The following is a 20897-nucleotide window of genomic DNA, read 5'->3' as shown; positions in this document are numbered from 1 at the left end:
CCAAGTGGGGCTCCCCGCTCGTGGGGAGCCCGGGGCTCGCCTGCTTCTCTCTCTCCCACTCCTGCTTGTGTTCCACTGTCGCTGTCTCTATCTGTAACAAATAAAGTCATAAAACAAAAAAAGACCTGACTCTGCTCTTGCAGTCTACATACACCCCTGGTTTCCCGGGTCTTGGCAACCTGAGCTGATACACAGGGGATCCCTATCCTGCTGGTGAGGATGGCTCCCAACAATGGGAGCCACTGTGGAGCCCCGGGCACGTTCAGGTTCGGGAAGCCTTCCTGACTGCCTGAGAGAAGGGAAATAAGCGTAATACGGGGCAAGGGAGCAGCTCAGGGGCGGCTGGAGCGGGCCTGCCTTTGTCTTTGCCTGTGATCCCTTGCTGATCTGAGACCAGCCCTTCCTCGATCCTTCTGGTCTCATCAACACCGCTGGCCCTCCACCCGCGCTGCACTAGATTCTAATTTCATGGGTCTGGAGGCCGGGGTTTCTTCTTCCTCTTCTTCTTTTTTAAAGTTCTCCGGGAGTTCTGTTACGCAGCCAAGTTTGAGAACTGCTTGTGCCAGTGAACCCCTCACTCCTGGGCTTCCGGCTCTCAGAAGTTCCAGGCCAAGTTGCTGTGGTCTATCTTGACTGCCTGGGATAGGAACGAGGCTTGACTCCGCCGGGGCGCGGACCCGAGTGGGCAGGAGTACTGCGGGTCTGTGAGCACTCCCCTTCCCTCCTTTATGGGGATGACCCGGGGGTGGAGGGCCCCGAGCACCGTCCAGCAGTGCGCAGGCGCGGCCGCCACACACCTGGAACTAGAAGGCGTCCTCGGTGCCAGGCCCGGCTGCCCCGCGTACCCAGGCGCAGCCCGGACACCTAGACCCCAGTCCACCGCCTCGCTGGCCGGTTCTGGGACCACTACCGCCGCGTCCCCCAGACCCCTTACACCCGGCCCCACTGCTCCCCACGCCGGGCTGCTGCCGTTGGTCCCCGGGGCAGGCGGACCATCACACGGGTTAGGGATGGAGAGAGGGAGGACCCCGCGCGGGGTGAAGTTGGAGGACCTAGAGCTCTGGATCCCCCGGAGGCTCTCTCTCGCTCAGGTCCCAGAAACGGTTTGCCCTTCCCAGACGTTGTCCAGAACGCATGGCTCCCCGGTGAGCCGGGTGAGCCCTCCCTCTGCGGGGCCCCGACGGCTGCCGAGCTAGCTGGCTGCGGGGTTCGGGCGCCGGTCGGGGGCTTCCTGGCGAGGCCGAGGCTCGCGTGGGGTGGCGGGCTGGAGGTGGGTAGACGGGCGTGAGGCCCGATGGCCGTCAGCGCTGCCCGTTTCCGGACGGCTCCCAGTGCTCCTGGCCTCTGGGCCCTAACAGGTAACCTGTGTCCTGGCGGCCCGGGAGCGGAGGAGTGGGACCGCAGCGTCTCAGCACCCTGGTTGCGGAAGTGGGGGCGGGCACTCGCGGAGGAGGGCGGGCTGGGGGCATGGCCAAGGTGGTGCGCTGCGGGACAGCCAGCTCCCACCAGCCGGAGAGAGCCCCGCGGAACCTGCCGCGTAGGCTAAGGGTGTGGGGAAGTGGCTCGGGGAAGGGGCAAGGGGGACGGCTCTCTGAGTGGCGCCAGGAGCTACCCAGCAGCCAAGGCCTGGAAGGAGGGAGAGAAGGAGTGCTGTGTCCAGTAACTGCGTGGAGGACAGGCACCAAGAGGAGGGGAGACCTGGGCAGGGGTACACCAGATCCAGTGAGCAGAGGAAAGGGACGCAAGTCCCAGTGCCAGCCCTTCGGGAATGGTGGTTTGCAGCCCACCTGAGCTCCCCACAACAGCTCCAAGAGTTTGGGGAATTCCTCTTTGGCATCAGGGTTGGAGGAAGAACATCCGTAAGACGCAGCATTCAAAAGACAGGTATCTGATGAAATGTATCCTTCTACTGTCCATTCCACTCTCCAGCATCTCTCTGTTTCCAGTTTATTATATATTATATACATTTCCACAGTTATTCTGTAACATACAAGCATACTGAAATACCCCTGTACATATCCTTTCTAAATGTTTTCTCTACACCAAGGTAGCATGGATCACTTACTGTTGTGCACCTCGCTTTATTTCCCCAATCTGTTTTCAAGATTTTTGTGAATGCATGTGTGGAGGTTTTATTCTTTTTCACCAATCTATAGTACTCCATGATATGGCTGAACCACCCACTCATTCAACAGTCCACTAGTGATGGACAGGTAGGTCCTTTCCAAGGTGGTCAGATGCATTAAAATGAGCTGCTCCAAGTGGAATCGTCAGATCAAAGGCTCTGGACATTTGCAATTTTGAAAAGTGTTGCCAAATTGCCCTCTGTAGGGAGTGCCTTAATTTACACTTTTGCCAGCAACAGATAAGAAAATATTTGGGCGCCTGGGTAGCTCAGTGGGTTAAGCCGCTGCCTTCGGCTCAGGTCATGATCTCAGGGTCCTGGGATCGAGTCCTGCATCAGGCTCCTTGCTCAGTGGGGAGCCTGCTTCTCTCTCTGCCTCTGCCTGCCATTCTGTCTACCTGTGTTCGCTCTCTCTCTCTCTCTTTCTGACAAATAAATAAATAAAATCGTTTTAAAAAAAAAGAAAAAAGAAAATATTTATAACATTTGTACAAATGCTCTGAAGACACCCTTTGTGACTGAACAATGTTCCTTCGTGTGGCTGAGGGAGCTTAAACTAGCACATTTGTCTTGAGGGTGTGGAAGTTGTTGCCAATCTTCTGATGAGAGAAAACCCTCTGGTCTAAGGGCCCACCTTCCAGCCCTCCGCTGACTCTGGCCCAGTCTTTACCCCAGGTGTCTCCTGACTTCCTGGTCCATCTGCCTCATTCCAGTCCAATAACAGTCCTAGTTGCTGGTATGGTGACAAAAGACCCTGTGATGAAAATCTCTCACCCAACTCCTCTTTGGGCCCATAACATACCTCTGTGCTATGCTCCTCCCCAGAACTCAGCACTCACATCAGACTGGACTGGCCCATTCTGAATTCCGTGGAATTTGCCATCTCACCTCCTTGCCTTTGCTTGGACATTCCTTCTGCCTGGATGCCCTTCTTCTCTCTGGTGAACTCCTAAGGACCTGTCTGTCCTCAGTCCTCGCCACCTCCTAGGAAAACCCTTCTGAACCTCCCTCCCTTCATGAAGACTGGAAGTAGGACTGGTTACCCCACAACCTGGGAACAGGTCAGTGTAGCAAGATAGGGGCTGAAGAAGTCAGTAGGCAACTGGAGCTGACTGTAGAGACAGAGAACCCAGAAGGTGCTGGGAACATAGGGTTCAGACACGGTTTGTGTAGACCGAATCGGGCTGGGGGAGGCTGGGCTGCAGTAGCCAGAGCAAGTCAGGAATGAGGCTAGGGTGCAAGGTTTGGCCCAGGTTCCTCAACCTAAGGATCCTCCAACTTCTGCTTCCATGTGATTGAATCACTGTGCAGCTGTGGGCACAGCTGTCCTCAGCTTTGGTGTTGGCTGTGCTGTATCCGCGCCCCCCCTCCAGTATTTCCTGGGAATCAGTTAAACTCGGGTCTCAGGATCTGAAAATCTATTTAAATCTGGCAGGGAAGAGGGCTCTACTGTCTCAGCAGCTGCCCTCAGAATCCCAAAGCTCCCAGAGGCCCAGCTGGCCCTCAGACTGGCCTCCAGGGGGCGCCAGTGTCAATCCCAATGTTAAGCATTGAGCCTGTGTCACTTTCATCATCGCACACACCCTGGAATCCAGGCCCTAGGCTGAGGGGGAATGGGGAACAGGGGAAACTGACAGAAGGGGGCAGAGGAAAGGAGAACAGAGACAAGCTTGGGCAGGGATCTCTCCCTCTCTCTTACACACACATACACACACCACCTCCTCAAACCTTGGCAACCCCCTTCCTTGCCTTTGGGGTGTCTGTTGGGTCTAGGGGTCTCTCAGCCACCCCAGGTCACCTCACTACATCTCAACCTAGGGCTCGATTTCCCTCTTCACTATCAGCCCTGTGGGTATTCTCCAGATCAGATGTTTTTGCCTTGTCAGAATCATCCTTGGGGCAAGATCAGGACCTCAGACTGTCCAAGGCTCAGAGGCCTCCTGAATCTCCCTAAGTCCTCTTGTTCATATGCACCACCCCCAAATTTGACGGCCTCTATGAGGCAGCACTCTTTTTTTTTTCCCTTTTATTTTTAAAATCTTCTTTTAACTTTCAAGAAAAATTACTTGAGAGAGAGAGTGAGCACAAGCAGGGGGAACAGCAGGCAGAGGGAGAAGCAGGCTCCCTGCTGAACAAGGAGTCCCATGCAGGACTCAATCCCAGGACCCTGGGATCATGACCTGAGCTGAAGGCAGCCACTTAACCAGCTGAGCCACCCAGGCGTCCCCAAGGCAGCACTCCTCACCTACCTTAGGTATTAGCATTTGCTCCCTGATGATCTTGCAGTTTCTGCCCCACTACAGGGCAGCTAGAGTCTCGAGCCCAATCTCTCATGCCAAGTGTGCCACAGTGGGCTTGCCCCATGTCAGGGCAGCACTTGCCCCATGTCAGGGCATATCCCCAGCTTGTTGGCTTTTGCACAGCCCCCACATTGACCTGTTCCCCAATCTCATCTCTGGCACCCCACACTTAGCAGCCCGCTACCCCATATCCTGAGCGTCCTCTATTTCCTATGGTTCTGCATGGTGACCTGGCAACCTCCTCGGGACGGTACTGTAGTCACCCCCACTTGTCTGGGGAACCTGGGCACAGGGGTTCACTGATGCAGATGGGTCCCTGAGCAGGACTCGAACTCTGCCCTGGAGACTATGGGGCCTTGGCCAGGCCTGGCAGGCCTCTCCCCTCCCACTGCTACCCTTCCACTGGTAAGCCCAGCATAGCCTAGCCAGCCTGCCAGGATTCAAGTCTCTGTTTTGCCACTCACCAGCTGGTAGCCTTGGGGGAGTTCCTAACCTCTCGAAACCTCAGTTTTCCCAACTGTCAAATGGAGACGATGCACAGAGAAACTTCCTTCTTAAGCAGTTGCGAAGAAAAGAAATAAATGTGTGTGAAGCCAGAGCCATGGCACTATCTGCCTGGCTAAGGGGGCTGGAGCTGCAAGGTCAGCAAGTGTGTGGAATGGGGCCTGGTTTTGGAGGCCAAGGCACCAGGCCCCATACACCATCTGTCCACTGATGGGGCCTCTCCTGTGGCAGTGACCACAGTCACACTGTGGAAACCACACACATGGCCACAGAGGGATGGTCTGAGCAGAACCACTCGTCCCCTTCAAAGTCTGGGCCCCACACCCACCTGCAGAGGAGTGACCCATGCAGACCCTGGTCCTGCCCCTGGGTAAGACTCTGCCTTCTGAAGTTGTACACCTGTAAGATGGGGGGGAGTTGTGCTTGTCCCTCTGGGCAGGGTGGGTGATAAGGACTTTCTCTGAAGGCTGGACCTGCCTGGTGCAGGTGACTGTCACTGCTGTCTTTTTTGTCATCCTTACAGGAGAGCAAGGCCCAGAAAGGGGAGAAGTGGCCCAAAACAGAAGCCAACAGGAGCCGCCAAAGGGACGCTAATAGGACAGAGTTGGTGGGCCCTGATGTGTTTGTTTAATTATAGATGTGATACAGCTTCCCTGAAAAGTGTCTTTCATTCATTTCCTACATAGTCACTGAGTCCCGGTTTGCCACAGGTATAAGCTCTACCTGAACACAGCGCAAAGATTGGGACAGTCAGGACAGTGATACTAGAGGTAACTAGGATCCAGAATTTCTGTGCCTGATCACCTCTGAGTCAAGGAAGGCTGGTCAGGGAGGGCTTCCTGGAGGAGGGGACACAACACCAGGGTGCGTCATGATTTAGAGGGACCCAGGAAGTCCTCCTGATATAATGACAGGTGGGAAAAAGAAAATATCATAAAATATAATTTAAGATACATCTTGTGAAGTGTGGGGAGAGGGGAGGGAGCTAGGAGACAGAGGAGACTGAGCCCCCAAAGGCAGTCAAGCTATCTATGGGGCAGTCGCGAGTGATTGGGATTTTTCTTCTTGGGGAGGTTACTCCGGGTGATTCAATTCCCACCCCAAAAGTCACTCCGCCGCCCAGGAATCGAAGACTTAGGAAAGAAAAAACAGAAACAAGAATCAGACCCGGTGCGCAGCCCAACTTGGACACCCCTGGGTCTCCGGGAACCCAGACCCCGCTGGGGCAGTCCACGGCCAGAAGGACCACCCAATACCTCCCCACACCCCACGAACCGCATGTGGATTCCGAGGACACCGGCCCGGTCCCTGACTCGGGACCGACCCCCTTCTACCAGCAGGGACCCGGCGGGGCGGTGCTGGGCGCCGCGGGCTCCCCGGCCGCAGTGTCGCCGCAGCGCCGGCCCCGCCCCCGCCCGCTCCACCCCACCCCCCCCGCGGCCGCGGCCCCGAGCGGTTCCACAGCGGAGGCCCACGCCGAGCCCAGGTGAGCTCCCGCCCCAGGGACCCCAGCCTCCAGGACCCCGGACCCCGACCCCGCCACGCAGGCTCTGCTGCCGGGTCCCAGCCCCGCTGCCTCCGCCCCCGGGGCCAGCGGGCGCGCTCGCAGGTCTCGGACCCTGGGCCGGCGCGGTGGGGGCTGGGGCAGACAGCGGGAGAGGGAGAGAGAGAAGCTGGGGCCGAAACGCCTCTATTCCTTCTCCCTTCCCCGGCCCGGGGCCCTTCCCCACTACCCCCGGCGTCCCACTGTGTGCCTGTCCCCCTTCCGCCCCCCGCCCCCCCCCCGCCCGGTGTGGTGAGGACATCTGGACGGCGGGAAGGCGGCTAGAAAGGTCTTCCCAGATAGAGGGGACTGCACGTGCAAAAGCAGGGAGAGTTCGCGGGAGGCTTGCGCCCGGGCCCTGCGGCGGAGCAGGTGAGGGCCGGCACCCCTCTAACTTGATTGCTATCCTGAAGAAGGCTGAAAGCCACTGAGGGTCCCAAGTGAACAGCACCCCCCCCCCCCCCCGCTCCCTTTTCTGCCCAGCCTGCACTGGCCTAGGGGGACCGTGTCCTGGTGAGTGAGGACACATGCTCCTGGTGGGAAAGTTAGAACTTTTCAGCACTGGGTTAATTTGTGGGAAAGGGGCAGCACTCCACAAAATCTTGGGGATGCCGCCTGCTGCTCCACAAGCAAGAATCTTTGCCTTTGAGGTAGCAGGGCTCCCAGCCTGCCTGCACACAGTAGGCCTGGAGAAGGTTCCATCCCCAGCAAATCTCTTTCCAGGCCCAAGGCTCTGGAGGGTCTAGGACCCCCAGGCACCCCAGGGAGGGAGAAACCGCCCAGACAGGGACTGAACAGCAAGTGGAGGGCCCACCTTCTCAGACATCTGTAGCCCAGCAGGTGAAACCTGAGGCCAGGCAGGAAGGAGGTGGGCCGGGCTGAGCCCGAGGAGAAGCCAGGAACTGGGGAGGGCCCCTTGTGCCCAGGGAGGGGCCAGGCAGGGCAGGTGGTAGCTCAGTCTTACTGATCTGCCTTGGTGATGAGTGGGGGACCAAGTACCAGTATGCCCCATGTGGCCAGTGACCTTTGGCTGCCACCATCTCCCGAACTGTAAGTGCGCGCCTCTAGGGCTGGTAAGATCAGATGCCAGGCCGTAGATGGCCCTTCCCAACTTTTCCTCCTTGGCACCCACTCAAAGCCTTTGCTAGGATCTGGGCAAGACCAAGTAGGCCTCAGCCCCACCTCAAGTTAGACTTCAGGAAGAACTTCCAGGGAAACAGGGGGGAAGTTCTTGTGGAATGGACTGGGGGGAGATCATTTATAAACAGGGCTGCTACACCTTTGTCCCAGGGCTTCCAAAGTCCGGTCTGTAAGCCGAATCTTCCAGGAGGCTGACCCTGTGGCCTTGAGGACTCTGATCTGGTGACCTCTCGCCCAGTCCTGTGGCTTGCAGGGAGATATGGGGGCTTCCTGGGTCCCTGCCCATCTTGAAACTAACCAAGGCAGGGGGGAAGTGGGAGGTCACCTGGATGCCCCTTTCTGCTGCTTGACCTTGGCAAGCCCTTGGCCTCTCAGTTTCTCCAACTGCTGTTGGATGTCATCTCAGCACCATAGGCCTGGAGAGCATTTGCGAAGTGGGGGGCCTGTGTACAGGGTGGGAGCTCATGGCTGCTGGGCATGGGCAGTGTGCCTGGGCTCCCTTTCCCCCAACCTCATCAGGCCTGGGCTAGCCGCCTACTTCTGTTCACCATGGAGCTGGGTTTCCCTGGGGACCAGTGGACTGGCCCAGTCCAACCCCCACCCACCCATACCCTCCAGTGTCTCCTGGCCTCACTCACCCTGGGAGGAGGGGTAGAGGCTGGAGGCTGGGCCACCTCTTGGACCCCTGCCCCCTTTGCCCTGCCTTCCAGGGCTGGAAAGCCTCCATCCACTGCTGGGCCGGGAGGAAGAACCAGGGGTTGCCTGGAGGAGGTGGGTATCCAGAACCTGCCAGCCAGAGTGGGGGCCAGGGCCCAGGAGAACTAAATGTCATCCCCGTTGTAGGAAGGAGAAACTACAGAATCAGGAGGGCTTTGATCTGCCTGAGAGGACCTGGGTTTGGACCCCAGGCATGGTGGGGGCTCCCAGGCTGCTGGCTTTCCAGTGGGCTACAGAAATCAGGTTTTATCAGACAAGGCAGCTGTGGGGCTGGACCAAAAAGGCTGAGATCAGTGCAGAGGGCCCCCTAGGCAGTAAGCACAGCCCACAGACAAAAATGGGAGGGGAGAGTGAGAGTAGGGAGGCTGGAGGGCCTCAAAGGGGAGGTGACTTCCAGGGTCCCCTATAGGCAGTGGATCCCAGCTCAAATGTGCGCATCTTCCCGAAGCGCCCCCCCACCCCCGCTGCCCCCATCTATCTCTATCTCTCTGCGTCTCTCTCCACAACCCCCATCAAAGCCCTGGTCCCTACAGATGCCCCTTGTCTCCCCTGCAGGTCCTGGAGGCAGCTCCGGCCCGGATGGCAGCTCCAGCATCTCTAAGGGCCATGGGGAGTCCAGCCCCACCTCCGGGGGCACCCTAGGCCTCCCACAGCCCACCATCTGTGTACCTAACCCCCCCATCAGCTGTGGGCCATTCGCCATGGGTGGGTGCTTCTCCAAACCCAAGCCAGGTACCTCCTCTCTTCTTGCCTCATCCTCCCGATCCCTCCCCCCCTCCCTCTCCCCTCCCTCTCCCCTCCCCTCTCCCTCCCTCCTTCCCTCCTCCAGCCACCTTCCTCCTCCCCCTCCCACCTCTGCCTCCGAAGTAGGTCAGGCTGGGCGGCTGGCTGCTCAGAATGTTAATTCCCTGTAGGCAGGAGGGGGTGGGGGGCCTGGAGCCTTCTCTTGGCCCCCCTCCAATGGGTCCCCTTCTTTATCTGGGGCTTTGGGTGCTTCTGGGGGAAATAGCAGCTGAACCTCTCTCAGAAAGTAGAATTTAGGGTTCCTCCTGCTCCAGGATAGGGCAGGGGGGCCTTCCCCTTAGGGCTGGGGTAGAGGGACTCCAAGGACACCCTTAGCTGCTGTGTGACCCAGGGCATGCACGTTACCTCTCTGAGCCTCAATTCCCTCTCTACAAAATAAGCCTGACCCATCAAAGTTGCCATGAGGGTGGGGTGGACAGATCACAGCCCTCTTCTGATGCCCTGTGTGACCTTGAACTGAGTTGCCCCATTTGTGCAGGAAATCCTACCCTGCTTGGCCAGAGGGGCTCCGGCCTGAGGTGGGGGCTTCCCCGGTGCTAAGGGAGGCCTGGATGTGCTCTCCACGGAGACTTCTGCCTGTTGGGCTCTCTCTCCAGCCCCTATTTTCCCTCTCTCTCTTCACAACACTCAGGAAGGCAAAAGAATGGAGGCCTGTCACAGGTGAAGACATGGAGGCCCAGAGAGGCCTCTCTCTCTCTCGTGCCCAGTCAGTGCCCCGCCCACCTGCCACCCAGGCCACCCTGCCCCGGCCAGCTCCCCTTATACCTGATACCCATCGGCTCCATTACCTTGGAACACATGAGACTTTTCTCCTTTTCCTGGGTCTGAGGGAGAACTTGGGGGCAAGAGGAGACCTTTAATGCCCTGCCAGGCAGAAGGGACGTCCCCCCCCCCCCCCGCCGTACCTGTCCCAGGGACCACCTGTCCCTCCCCCCATGCCCATCCTGTGGGTACCCAGTTCTGGGCCCAATCCTGACACCCTTCCTGGCTCCATGTATGACTTGGGTGAATGATGGCCATTGTCTTGACCTCAGCCTTCCCCCCCATCAGAAGTGGGCAGGAAAATGCTAGCTGGTCTGGCAGGAGGCCAAGAGCAGAGGATGCCACCTGCAGCTTCCTTTAAAGGACTTCAGCAGGCTGGCCCCCAGCTCCCAGGTCAGGAGCTGACAGCTCTCACTGTCCCAGAGGCAGTGGTGAGAACATGTTCTTGAGCCCAAATCCAGGCCTGCCGCTTTCTGGCTGTGTAGCCTTGGGCAGGTGACTTCACCTCTCTGAGCCTCTGCGTTCTCATGTATAAGTGGGGCTAACAATTTTGCCCCCTCCCCTGCCCTGCCCCATGCACACTGTCTTGCTTAGCACAGGGCCTGGCACACAGGAAAGGGTATGTGTAGAACATTATTACTCCTCTTTTTGGAGGTAGGCTCCCTGCTTATAGGACTCCCCTGTGGGGCTATGGCTATTAGGTTGGAGCTTAGACCCCTAGGCACCTACACTGGGCAGGTCAAGGGTGAGGTTCAGAGAATGTCAGCATGTGTGAATGGGAGCATTTGGGCCATAAAAGTTCAGCTGGGGTCAAGAGGGTCTACAGGGAGGCCAGAGCAAACCAAAGGCTTTGTGCAAACTCTACCTACCATCTTGCTTGACTCTGGGTTGGACCACATCAGCACACATTTCCTGAGCTCGCTCTATACTCCCCATGTTCCATTGGCTCTGGGTCCATGATAAGAAGTGTTCTGGGCCAGACCCTTGCCAAGCTCAGAACTAGGAAGAAGCACAGCTCTCTTGGCATCTAGTCGCTTGCCTCTTCTGGGGCTACAAGTGCCACTTAAAGGCTTTCCCTTTGTGCCGTGGCTGCCAGGAGGCTCAGAGCTAACAATACAATGCTATTCCCCAACTTCATCTGTTGAGTTTCTAGTCTGAGTTACATATATTAAATCCTTCAGCATTCCCTACCACCAAGGAGGTAGGCACTGTTCTCTCTGTTTTATAATGAAGGCATCTGAGGTCCACAGGGGTAAGGCAAGGGTGCATGGTCACATGGGCTCCTGGGAATCATGAGGCTAGGATTGATCTGGCTCTGTGGGTGGGCAGAGACCCCCCTCTTCATCCACCATTCCACTACTGCCTCTGACTTAATGGATTCCCGTTAGACTGCATTGGCAAGCCCCTTGGAGCCTTCTGGAAGGACGTGGAGGATACAAACAATCTGGCTTGGCTGTTATCTGGGCCCCTGCCAGGCTGTTCTGTGAGCTTCCTCTCTACAGTTCACATAGCTGGTGTCAGCTGAGTTGGGAGTATTTTCCTTTTTAATTCTTTTCAAAACATTCTAACACCATTACATAAAGTATGGAAAGTGGAGGCAAAGAACCCACCCCACCCTCAATCTCCCTCTCCCCTACCACCTGACCCAACAGCTTGAGCATGGTGGTGGGCTCTAGGGCCCTTCCTGCCCAGTTGGAATCAAGGAGCAGACCTTCACCCCTGCCCCCTGCTGTGCCTGGGCCAGGCTAAGAGCTGGGACTCAAGGATAAGGGGTGTGGGCCTGCCTTACCCGGCTCTGGGCCAGGCCAGGGTGGGAGATTGGCACAGTGTGAGATGAGGAATGGGCAGCCGGAGGACGCAGCAACTGAACTGTCCAGGTGGATGGGTAGGGGTGAGCCAGGGCCAGGAAGGATGACAACCCAGGCCAAGGGAATTGCATAGGCAGAAGGCCCAGAGGCGTGTTCTCTGTTTCTGGAGTGCCAGGTCTGGGGTGGAGGGGACGAGAGGTAAAATGGGGAGAGGCCTGGAGGCTCTGGTGCCTTGGGAGTTGGTAGAAGCCCCTCCTGCTTCCTCATGGTCCCATGCTGGTCCCTTCAGCATGGTCCCATGCTGGGCCAGGGGCTTAGCTCTGCCCAGGAGGCCAGATTATCGCTGCTAAAAATTCTGTTTATTGTTCCCTTCTAATTAGAAAAACACCCCAGGCACATTGTAGGGAATTTAGAAAATGCAGAGAAATATAAAGACGAAAACCAGCTAACTGCCTGCTAGAACCGGTCCCATAGGCACTCTGGGGAAGGGTCATCTGTGTGGAAGCTTCGAGAGGTGGGCCCTGCGCACCCTCTGCACCTACCCTTTTTTTTTTTTTTAAAGATTTTATTTATTCATTTGACAGATATCACAAGTAGGCAGAAAGGCAGGCAGAGAGAGAGGAAGGGAAGCAGGCTCCCTGCCGCGCAGAGAGCCCGATGCGGGGCTTGATCCCAGGACCCTGGGATCATGACCTGAGCCGAAGGCAGAGGCTTTAACCCACTGAGCCACCCAGGCGCCCCTGCACCTACCCTTTTTGGGTGGGGTTCACACCCAAGACCCCAGACCCCTGCACATGAAAACATGGAAAACCCAGGGCTTGGCAAATGATGGGTTCCTACATTGGTGAGCATAACTATTTTAAGAGGTTGAAAATAAATTGTGTACATTTTTTTTTAATTAAAAAAAAAAACCTCTCAAACCTATGGGAAAGTTGCAAACAGACCAACAGACCTTCTGTTTGCCATCACCCAGATTCACTGGCCAGGAAATGAGCCGCACCCAGATTTGGACATCCTGCTCTCATTGGGTCTGACTGTACACGTGACCTGACCCTTTAGGGATGTCCTCCGCCATCCGGGACCACGCGTTTGGAGGCTGAGCAGGGCTCAGGGCACCAGGGTTCTTTCCTCCCACATAGATCCTTGGACAAAAGGCAATGTCAGGGTCAAAGGAGCCCCCTTGTGCCTCCCCCACCTCATTTGTTACTGAAAAAGAAAACATGCAGAGATGAACTCAAGACAACCCAGCTTACCCTCCTTCTGTCTCTGTTCTCCTTCTCACCTGTTTTAAGGCTCTCTGAAGCTGGTGCAGGGAGCTTTCTGGAGGCATGGGAGGAAACTCACTCAAAGGAGCCAGCCCTGGAGCTGGTGGGGTGGGGAAGGGAGTGGGCCGGGCTGGGGGCTCATTGTGCTGCCCTGCCCACCCACAGTGGAGCTCAAGATCGAGGTGGTGCTGCCGGAGAAGGAGCGAGGCAAGGAGGAGCTGTCAGCCAGCGGGAAGGGCAGCCCCCGGGCCTACCAGGGCAATGGCACAGCCCGCCACTTCCACGCTGAGGAGCGCCTGACCGCCCCTCACCCCTATCCCGGCCCTCAGGACTGTGTGGAGGCCGCTGTCTGCCATGTCAAGGACCTCGAGAATGGCCAGTGGGTGCTGGGCCTGGGGGGTGGGGGCTCCCAGGGGCCCAAGATGGGAAGGCAAGATGCAGGCCATGGAAGGGGTGGGCTGGGAGGCCTGGAAGGGGCCTTCACAGGCACGCGCACCAGCTCCCACCATCATGGCCTCTCCTGGTCTGGGCCTGCTCCCCAGAAAGTTGGACTCTGGGAAGAGGTGCCCACCCTAAGTGGGGCCTGGTGTGTAGCCTGCGGTCTGAGCGCAGCCCCTCCCCAGGATGCGGGAAGTGGAGCTGGGCTGGGGGAAGGTGCTGCTGGTGAAGGACAACGGGGAGTTCCACGCTCTGGGCCACAAGTGTCCACATTATGGTGCACCCCTGGTGAAAGGTGAGCTGTCCACACAGGTGGTGGAGCGGGACCTCCCTGAAGGGTGCTCAGGTCCTCCTTGGACCCTCAGGGTCTCATCTATCAGTGGGGTCGCCTGGGCTGTGGGGAAGAGCCAGCAGCTGCTGGAACACAGGGGAGAGGGACTGTTGCTGGTGGCCCCAACCTGGCACCTCCCTCCCCCAGGCGTGCTGTCCCGCGGCCGGGTGCGCTGCCCTTGGCATGGTGCCTGCTTCAACATCAGCACTGGTGACCTGGAGGACTTCCCTGGCCTAGACAGTCTGCACAAATTCCAGGTGGGGCTAGTTGGGCGGTGGGGTGGGAGCCTGGGAGTGCAGGGCAGGGGTTGGAGCACCCGAAAACCTGGTCCTGAGCAACACAGCCCTTGCAGGTGAAGATTGAGAAGGAGAAGGTGTACGTCCGGGCCAGCAAGCAGGTGAGGGTGTGGCTTGGGGCTCAGGCAAAAGGGAGAAGTGAGGATAGCATCTTGACCCAGGCATCAGCATGTGAAAAGGCCCTGTGGCTGGGGAACAGAGTAAAAGGCTACCTGGTGGGGATGAGGCTGGACTGCAGCCACAGGACCTGGCCTGCTGGGATGATGGCACAGGGAGGATGTCCACAACTCCAGCTCCCAGCTGCCTTCTGCTCTCCGGCTATCCCTAGGCCTTGCAGCTCCAGCGAAGAACTAAGGTGATGGCCAAGTGTATCTCTACGAGTGCTGGCCACAGCAGCAGCACCAACGTGCTCATTGTAGGCGCAGGTTGGTGGTGGGGTTATGAGGGGTGGGGGGTAGGGGGGGGAAGGGGGGTCCCTGACCCACAGCACCCTCCCCTCAGGTGCGGCTGGCTTAGTGTGTGCAGAGACCCTGCGGCAAGAGGGGTTCTCGGACAGGATCGTCTTGTGCACCCTGGACCGGCACCTCCCCTATGACCGACCTAAGCTCAGCAAGGTGGGAGGAGGCCCAGGAAGGGCCCAGCCCCCCAGCCCCCTGGGCACAGTCAGGCCCTCTCAGTGCCCATTGGGCGTCTGGCGTTTCTCTGCTCGCAACAGTCCTATCTGTGGTACCTCCAAAAAGATGCGGGTTTGTTGAATTCTATCCACAGCCCCTTTGTGAATGGGCCCCAGTGCCACCCTCCCCAGGCCTTGGGTCCTCTGTTGTAAAATGGAACAATGGCCACCTGGCTTTATCTCAAGATAGCTATCTCCTGCAGTCCCTGGACGCCCAGCCGGAGCAGCTGGCCCTGAGGCCCAAGGAGTTTTTCCGAGCCTATGGTATCGAGGTGCTCACTGAGGCCCAGGTATGGGGCCAAGGCTAGGGAAGGCTTAGTGGGAACCACCAATGACGTGAGGCCATGAGGGCCCCTGGAAGCTTGTGGGGGGAGTGTGTCCTGCCCTCTTGGCCCTGCTGTCCAGGCACCCTGGCGCACTCCAGGCCTGGAAAACAGCCCTGAATCTCCTTCCCTGCAGGCTTAGGGGCACATGCAGACATCTGCTCAGGGTTGGGATGGGAGAGCGTAAGAATGGCTCTGAGAGGAAGGTGGTGTCTGAAATGTAAAGAGGAAAAGCCAGGAGGAAGGACGATCCAGGTGTCAGGAATAGCCCCGGTGGAACCTTCCAGTTGAGAGGGTCTGGCAGGGGCTGGGAGGGGCAGCCTGGTTCAAGTCCACGCCCAGGCCCACCTTCTGCCCAACGTGGGTTGCAGGTGGTCACAGTGGATGTGAGAAACAAGAAGGTTGTGTTCAAGGATGGCTTCAAGCTGGAGTACAGCAAGCTGCTGCTTGCGCCAGGGAGCAGGTGGGAAGGTGTCTCCCCTTGTCCCCCACCCCGGATGCTTGGCAGGGCACCAGCCGGGATGGGAGGGTTTGGGGTGCCGGGAGCCCCTCACTGATGCTGGCCATGACTCAGCCCTAAGACGCTGAGCTGCAAAGGCAAAGAGGTAGAGAACGTGTTCACCATCCGGACGCCTGAAGATGCCAATCGTGTGGTGAGGCTGGCCCGGGGCCGCAACGCGGTGGTCGTGGGAGCTGGCTTCCTGGGTGAGCAGCCAGGGCTGGTGGGGGCGATGGCCTGTGATGGCTGGTCTCAGGGTGGTACTGGCCCTGGGAGGCACAGGGTACCAGCCTGTCATCCACCACCCTGGCCCCAGGGATGGAAGTGGCCGCCTATCTGACCGAAAAAGCCCACTCGGTGTCTGTGGTGGAGCTGGAGGAGACACCCTTCAGGAAATTTTTGGGGGAACGTGTTGGTCGCGCCCTCATGAAGGTGAGCGCACCCCGGCCCCCAGCACCCAACCCCTTGGAACCCCAGGCACATGGCCAGCCCCGCCATGTTCTCATTCATGGCCTTGCCCACCTGCCCTGGCAGATGTTTGAGAACAACCGGGTCAAGTTCTACATGCAGACAGAGGTGTCGGAGCTGCGGGCCCAGGAGGGAAAGGTGGGCCCTTCTTCCTGCTCTCCTCTCCCCCACTCACCCTTTCCCAGGAGCTGGGCCACCCTGCTCACCCGCCTCCTCCCCACAGCTGAAGGAGGTCGTGCTGAAGAGCAGCAAGGTTGTGCGGGCTGACGTCTGTGTTGTGGGCATCGGTGAGTGGGCGGGCGGGCAGGCGCCAGCAAGCACCTGCACGTGCTCCAGAGTGACCCTGGGCCTGTCCCTTCCCCTCCCTGAGCCTCGGTCTCCATATCCACAAAAGGGCCACTTCGCAGGGCTGTGGTGGGGGGTGTGGACATCGCTCATAGCCAGGGTTTGGTGTGGAGGACGCGCCCAGTGACCACTGCCCACAGATACCTCCATGGCCTGCCCCACATGGCCTGCAGGACCCAAACAACCCTCTACCTGGGCCGTGCTGCCCTCCAGGTGCCAGCCTGGGGAGGGACAGAGCTGGGAGATGGCAGGGTAGGAGCTGGGGAGGTATACCATGCCAACCATGGGGGGGGTGGGGGAGCTTCCTGGAGTCTCTCAGAGGAAGTGAGAGCCAGGGCAGTCTGGTGGTGGTGGTGGGGGGGGTCCATCCAGAGGGGACAGGATGCATGAAAGCCACTAGGTGGGCTGCTCCTTGGACTATTGGTCTGGGGCTGGATTTTGGTGAGGGAGGGTATGGGTCATGGCGGACAAATGAGGCGGGAGAAGGGAGGGACTGGGGAATGAACACTGGTGGCCCTGTCCTGTCAGGCGCCGTGCCCGCCACAGGCTTCCTGAGGCAGAGCAGCGTCAATCTGGATTCCCGAGGCTTCATTCCTGTCAACAAGGTGGGGCCGGGCGGGGTGGGCAGGGTGCTCAGTGGGGGTGGTGGCAGGATCAGGCCAAGGTCCCTGTCCCACACATAGACCCCCGGCCCACTCCCCACAGATGATGCAGACCAACGTCCCAGGTGTGTTTGCCGCTGGCGATGCTGTCACTTTCCCCCTGGCCTGGAGGAACAACCGGAAAGTGAATATCCCACACTGGCAGATGGCTCACGCCCAGGGTATGACCCGCCCCATGGCAGGATGAGGGGTGGGAGGCTGTCCCAGGGGCTCAGCCTCCCCCAGGCCCACCCCCCAGTTGTTGGCCTTGGGTCCTGGTCTCTGGGTTACCCTTTCAAGGCTCGGGGGTGACCTGTCTGAGCAGCCAGTTCACACAGCAAGCCCTGTGGCCATCCATAGATATCCTCTTCATACCAGGTGTGTCTGTTTCATTGTGTGCGCACCAGAAATGGTGGGCAATCCCCCAACCCCAGGAAGCAGACCTTCCAGGTCTGGAGCACTTGGTTCAAATTCTCTAGAGAAGCGATCTGAGTGACTGGCTTTGAGCCAGGTGTCCCCTCTGCACCGATCAGCTGCAACCGGGGGTGGGCAGTGGGCTGAGCAATGATGCATTACTTGACCTCTGGGGAGGTGAGGAGGAAAAGAAGGGGAGTAGCCCCACATGTCAGAGGTCCTCGGAGAGCCCCGGCATGCAATGTAGGGGTGGTGAGGGCTAGGGTCGGGGCTCTCACGACCCTGGGTCCTACAGGGCGGGTGGCCGCGCAGAACATGCTGGCGCAGGAGGCGGAGATCAGCACCGTACCCTACCTGTGGACAGCCATGTTTGGCAAGAGTCTGCGCTACGCTGGTAACGGAGGGGCGCCGGGCAGGGGCGGGGCCAAGGGCATTTAGGGGTGTGGCTAAGGTGTGTGCGGGGGCGGAGCCTGGGGGTTAGGACGGGGCTGTGAGCATCCTAGGGGCGTGAGCACACTTCTTCCGCCGTAAGAAGAGCGAAAACTGGATGGGGGCGGCACTGAGGACCACCTACAAGGACAAAGGAGCTGGGCACGGTTGGGGGCTCCAGGGAGGACTTAGGAAGGTACTGGGCGCTGACCTGGGGGAGTCCCATCCCCTCCTGTTCGGCCCACAGGGTACGGAGAAGGCTTCGACGACGTCATCATCCAGGGGGATCTGGAAGAGCTTAAGTTCGTGGCTTTTTACACCAAGTGAGAGCAACGGGGTGGAAGGCGGCCTGAAGCAGCGGTCGGGAAGGTCGGGAAGGGGGAGCCCATCCCAGAGGAGCTCTGCTCCAGTGGAGGGACCTACCTGAAAGGTGGACAGAGGAGGCAGCTAGGCAGGAGACCCTCCAAGGCCAAGTGAGGAGCCCGGGTAGTATTAAGTCCAGCAGCCACGTCTTGAGGCAGGACATTTTATTTTCAGAACAGCTCTTTGAGTAGGGGTTGTGGACTCACACTTTTACACTGAGGAGAGTCACACGAGTAGAGAGTGGTGATCCCAGGACAAGTGCTCAGCCCTGAACTCCACTGAGGAGGAAGGCTAGAGCCTCCATGGGCCTTTGACAGGATCTCCAAGCCCACGTCAGGCCAAGCAAAGCAAGGAGGGCTGGGTGCTCAGGACGGTCCTGTTACCCTGCATAAGATCCCTCCCTGGGCCCCAGCTGAAGAGGAGTACCTGAAGGTCTCCAAGAAGGAAGGTTATTTCTGGGCAGTCCTCAGGCTCAGTTACTCTGTCCCTGCAGAGGCGATGAGGTGATTGCTGTGGCCAGCATGAATTACGATCCCATCGTGTCCAAGGTAGCTGAGGTGCTAGCCTCCGGCCGCGCCATCCGAAAGCGGGAGGTGGAGTGAGTGTGGGCTTCAGAGGTTTGGTGGGGGGAGGGAGAGGTTCCCCAAGGGACTGGCCCTTGGTAGCCATCCACTCCTGTAGCCCTACAGACCCCTTCCCCTGTTCTTGGTCCACATCGGTCTACGGGGCATCAGGTCTATGGGGTGGTGTGGGACAAGGGTGGTAGTTTACGAATGGGCTGGTTATTTGTGTTCTTGGGGTGATAGAGGGAGGGAAAGAGGCCGTGTCCCAGGGCAGAGCCAGTGCTATGGGGAGGGGGTCAAAGCCCTTGGTCAAATCCACTCTTTGGGCAGTCATCGGGCCTGGGACACCCAACTGGATTTGGTTATATTGAGACTGGCAGAAGCTAGGGGTGGGGGGGACAGGCAGCTAGTGATGTTGGGTGGTTGTTTGGTGTCTGGGAGACATTGGATGTCAGCCATTACCCTCACCCCAGGAGGGTGGCAATGGGAGTCACCCTGTAGGCTCAAAGCGCCTACTGAGAGGCCCCCCTCCCCCTGTCCAGGGACTGGGGAAAGCCTGGAGGCCACGGAACAGGAATAGGCCTCGGGATGGAAACAATAGAGAACCAAGAGGGAACATGATGAATGACATACTCTCTCCCTCTCCCTGGCCTTCTCTCTCTCTCTCTCTCTCCCTTGCCTTCGAAAAGGCTGTTTGTGCTGCACAGCAAGTACGTGGTCCTCTGTCCCTCCTTTGACCATTCTGAGCCTTTCCCACCTCAGCCCAGAGCCTGTACCCCATGGACTTCCCCTCTCTGCCTAAGTACCCATTCCTCCTGGGCACTGGGGCCTGGCACAAAGCAGGTCCCCTGCTGTCCTCAGGGATCACCTGTTCATGGTGCCAAGTGGGTAACCTGCTGTCTTCTACCCTGACTCCTCCTCCCCTCATTCCTGCAGGACCGGCGACATGTCCTGGCTCACAGGGAAAGGATCCTGAGCTCGCATGCAGCAGACTTGGGCAGGCACGCTTGGGCACCAGGGACAGAGGCCAAGCCCTGGGGGCAGGTGCCAACCTCCAATTTCCCAGGATCTCCCAGGGCAGAACCTGAGCCTTCCCAGTGCTTGCCTTCGATTGCCTGGCTCACCTCCAGTGAGGCTTCCTGCTTCCTCCAGGAGATGCTTACCCCCCAAGGCCTCAGCTGCCACTGAGGGCTGGCAATGGAGGCAGGACAGGCCTATCCTCTTCTCCCTCTCTTGAGACTGGTCGTCTGCAGGACCCTGCAAAATATTAGATATTCTCTTAAAATTAAAACGCACACATTTGCAGATCTGTGTGACTTCCATTGTAACTGGGCAGATTTTCATGAGGGAGAAAGCACAACCACACGATGCTCAGTAAGACATGAGTTTGGCCTATGAGCACTCAGGGGAGGTAGCAATTGATTCTGCCCCTGGGGTAGAAAGCTTGGGGGGAAAGCTTCTCCTGGGGAGGTAGCAATTGATTCTGCCCCTGGGGTAGAAAGCTTGGGGGGAAAGCTTCTCCAACCAGAGTCTTGAATCTGGATTTTGAAAGAAGAGCGCTCCTGGTAGAAGGGATAGCACATGCCAAGGGTTTGAGATGGGAAGTGCTTCTTCAGAAGTCAGAGACAGCTGGTGCTTGGCGGTGTGGGGGCATGTGCCTACGGAGGGCTGTAGGGTCCGGGTCCTGAGACAGATCCCATGCTTTTCAAGGTAGTCAGAACTCCCCGAATCCCCATTTTCCAGGTAAAGAAAATGAGGCTCTGCTATTAAGTAAGAACGAGAATCTAGAGCCTCTCTACCACTCTGCCTCTCAGTCAAGAAGAATGCTGAGGGGGAGAAGTGGGGGCGCAGGCAGTAAGGGGATAGTCGGGCTCCCTCCCAGGCCGCTGAAAGCCCGGAACCCTCCACCCACGATCCCAAGAGCGGCAGATGGTCAAGGCCGAGTTCCGGGCACACAGGGCATGCCGGGAAGTGTGGCCCATCTCCGGGGGGCGTGGGCCTGCCCGGTGATGGGGATATCCAGTCCGGACGGGGCTGGAGCCTGGATGCTGTCTTCAGTGGAAGAGGGAATCTGGCGCGCGTACTTTGTGGGGAACGCTTCCCAGAGGGTTACTCACTCCCCGCTTCCCAGAGGCTGCGGGGCCCG

The 20897-nt window shown here is 58.4% G+C and overlaps 1 protein-coding gene across 5 annotated transcripts; it reads left to right on the top strand.

Annotated features, from left to right (window-relative positions):
• The first annotated feature begins 6192 nt into the window (after positions 1-6192).
• On the top strand, positions 6193-20069 carry AIFM3 (apoptosis inducing factor mitochondria associated 3). Of its 5 annotated transcripts, none has more exons than XM_032309591.1 (21): positions 6313-6415; positions 8885-9061; positions 13134-13347; positions 13592-13701; positions 13885-13994; positions 14090-14134; positions 14362-14458; positions 14535-14647; positions 14910-14996; positions 15401-15492; positions 15604-15734; positions 15845-15960; positions 16063-16134; positions 16220-16283; positions 16870-16946; positions 17047-17164; positions 17692-17790; positions 18073-18148; positions 18682-18781; positions 19441-19461; positions 19688-20069. In XM_032309591.1, the coding sequence occupies exons 2-21, from the start codon at positions 9031-9033 to the stop codon at positions 19937-19939; spliced, it is 2025 nt and encodes a 674-aa protein (XP_032165482.1). In that variant the 5' UTR covers positions 6313-6415; positions 8885-9030; the 3' UTR covers positions 19940-20069. The 5 variants fall into 5 exon arrangements, with proteins under 5 accessions (XP_032165483.1, XP_032165482.1, XP_032165484.1 ...); XM_032309593.1 differs by having other exon boundaries at positions 18682-18786; positions 19688-19849; XM_032309596.1 differs by lacking the exon at positions 6313-6415 and adding an exon at positions 8363-8383.
• The last annotated feature ends 828 nt before the right edge of the window (positions 20070-20897 follow it).

The sequence above is a fragment of the Mustela erminea genome, chromosome 13, assembly GCF_009829155.1.
Source record: "Mustela erminea isolate mMusErm1 chromosome 13, mMusErm1.Pri, whole genome shotgun sequence".
Taxonomy (NCBI): domain Eukaryota; kingdom Metazoa; phylum Chordata; class Mammalia; order Carnivora; family Mustelidae; genus Mustela; species Mustela erminea.
The sequence above is the reverse complement of the archived record's forward strand: the minus strand, read 5'-3'. Positions and strand labels throughout refer to the sequence as shown.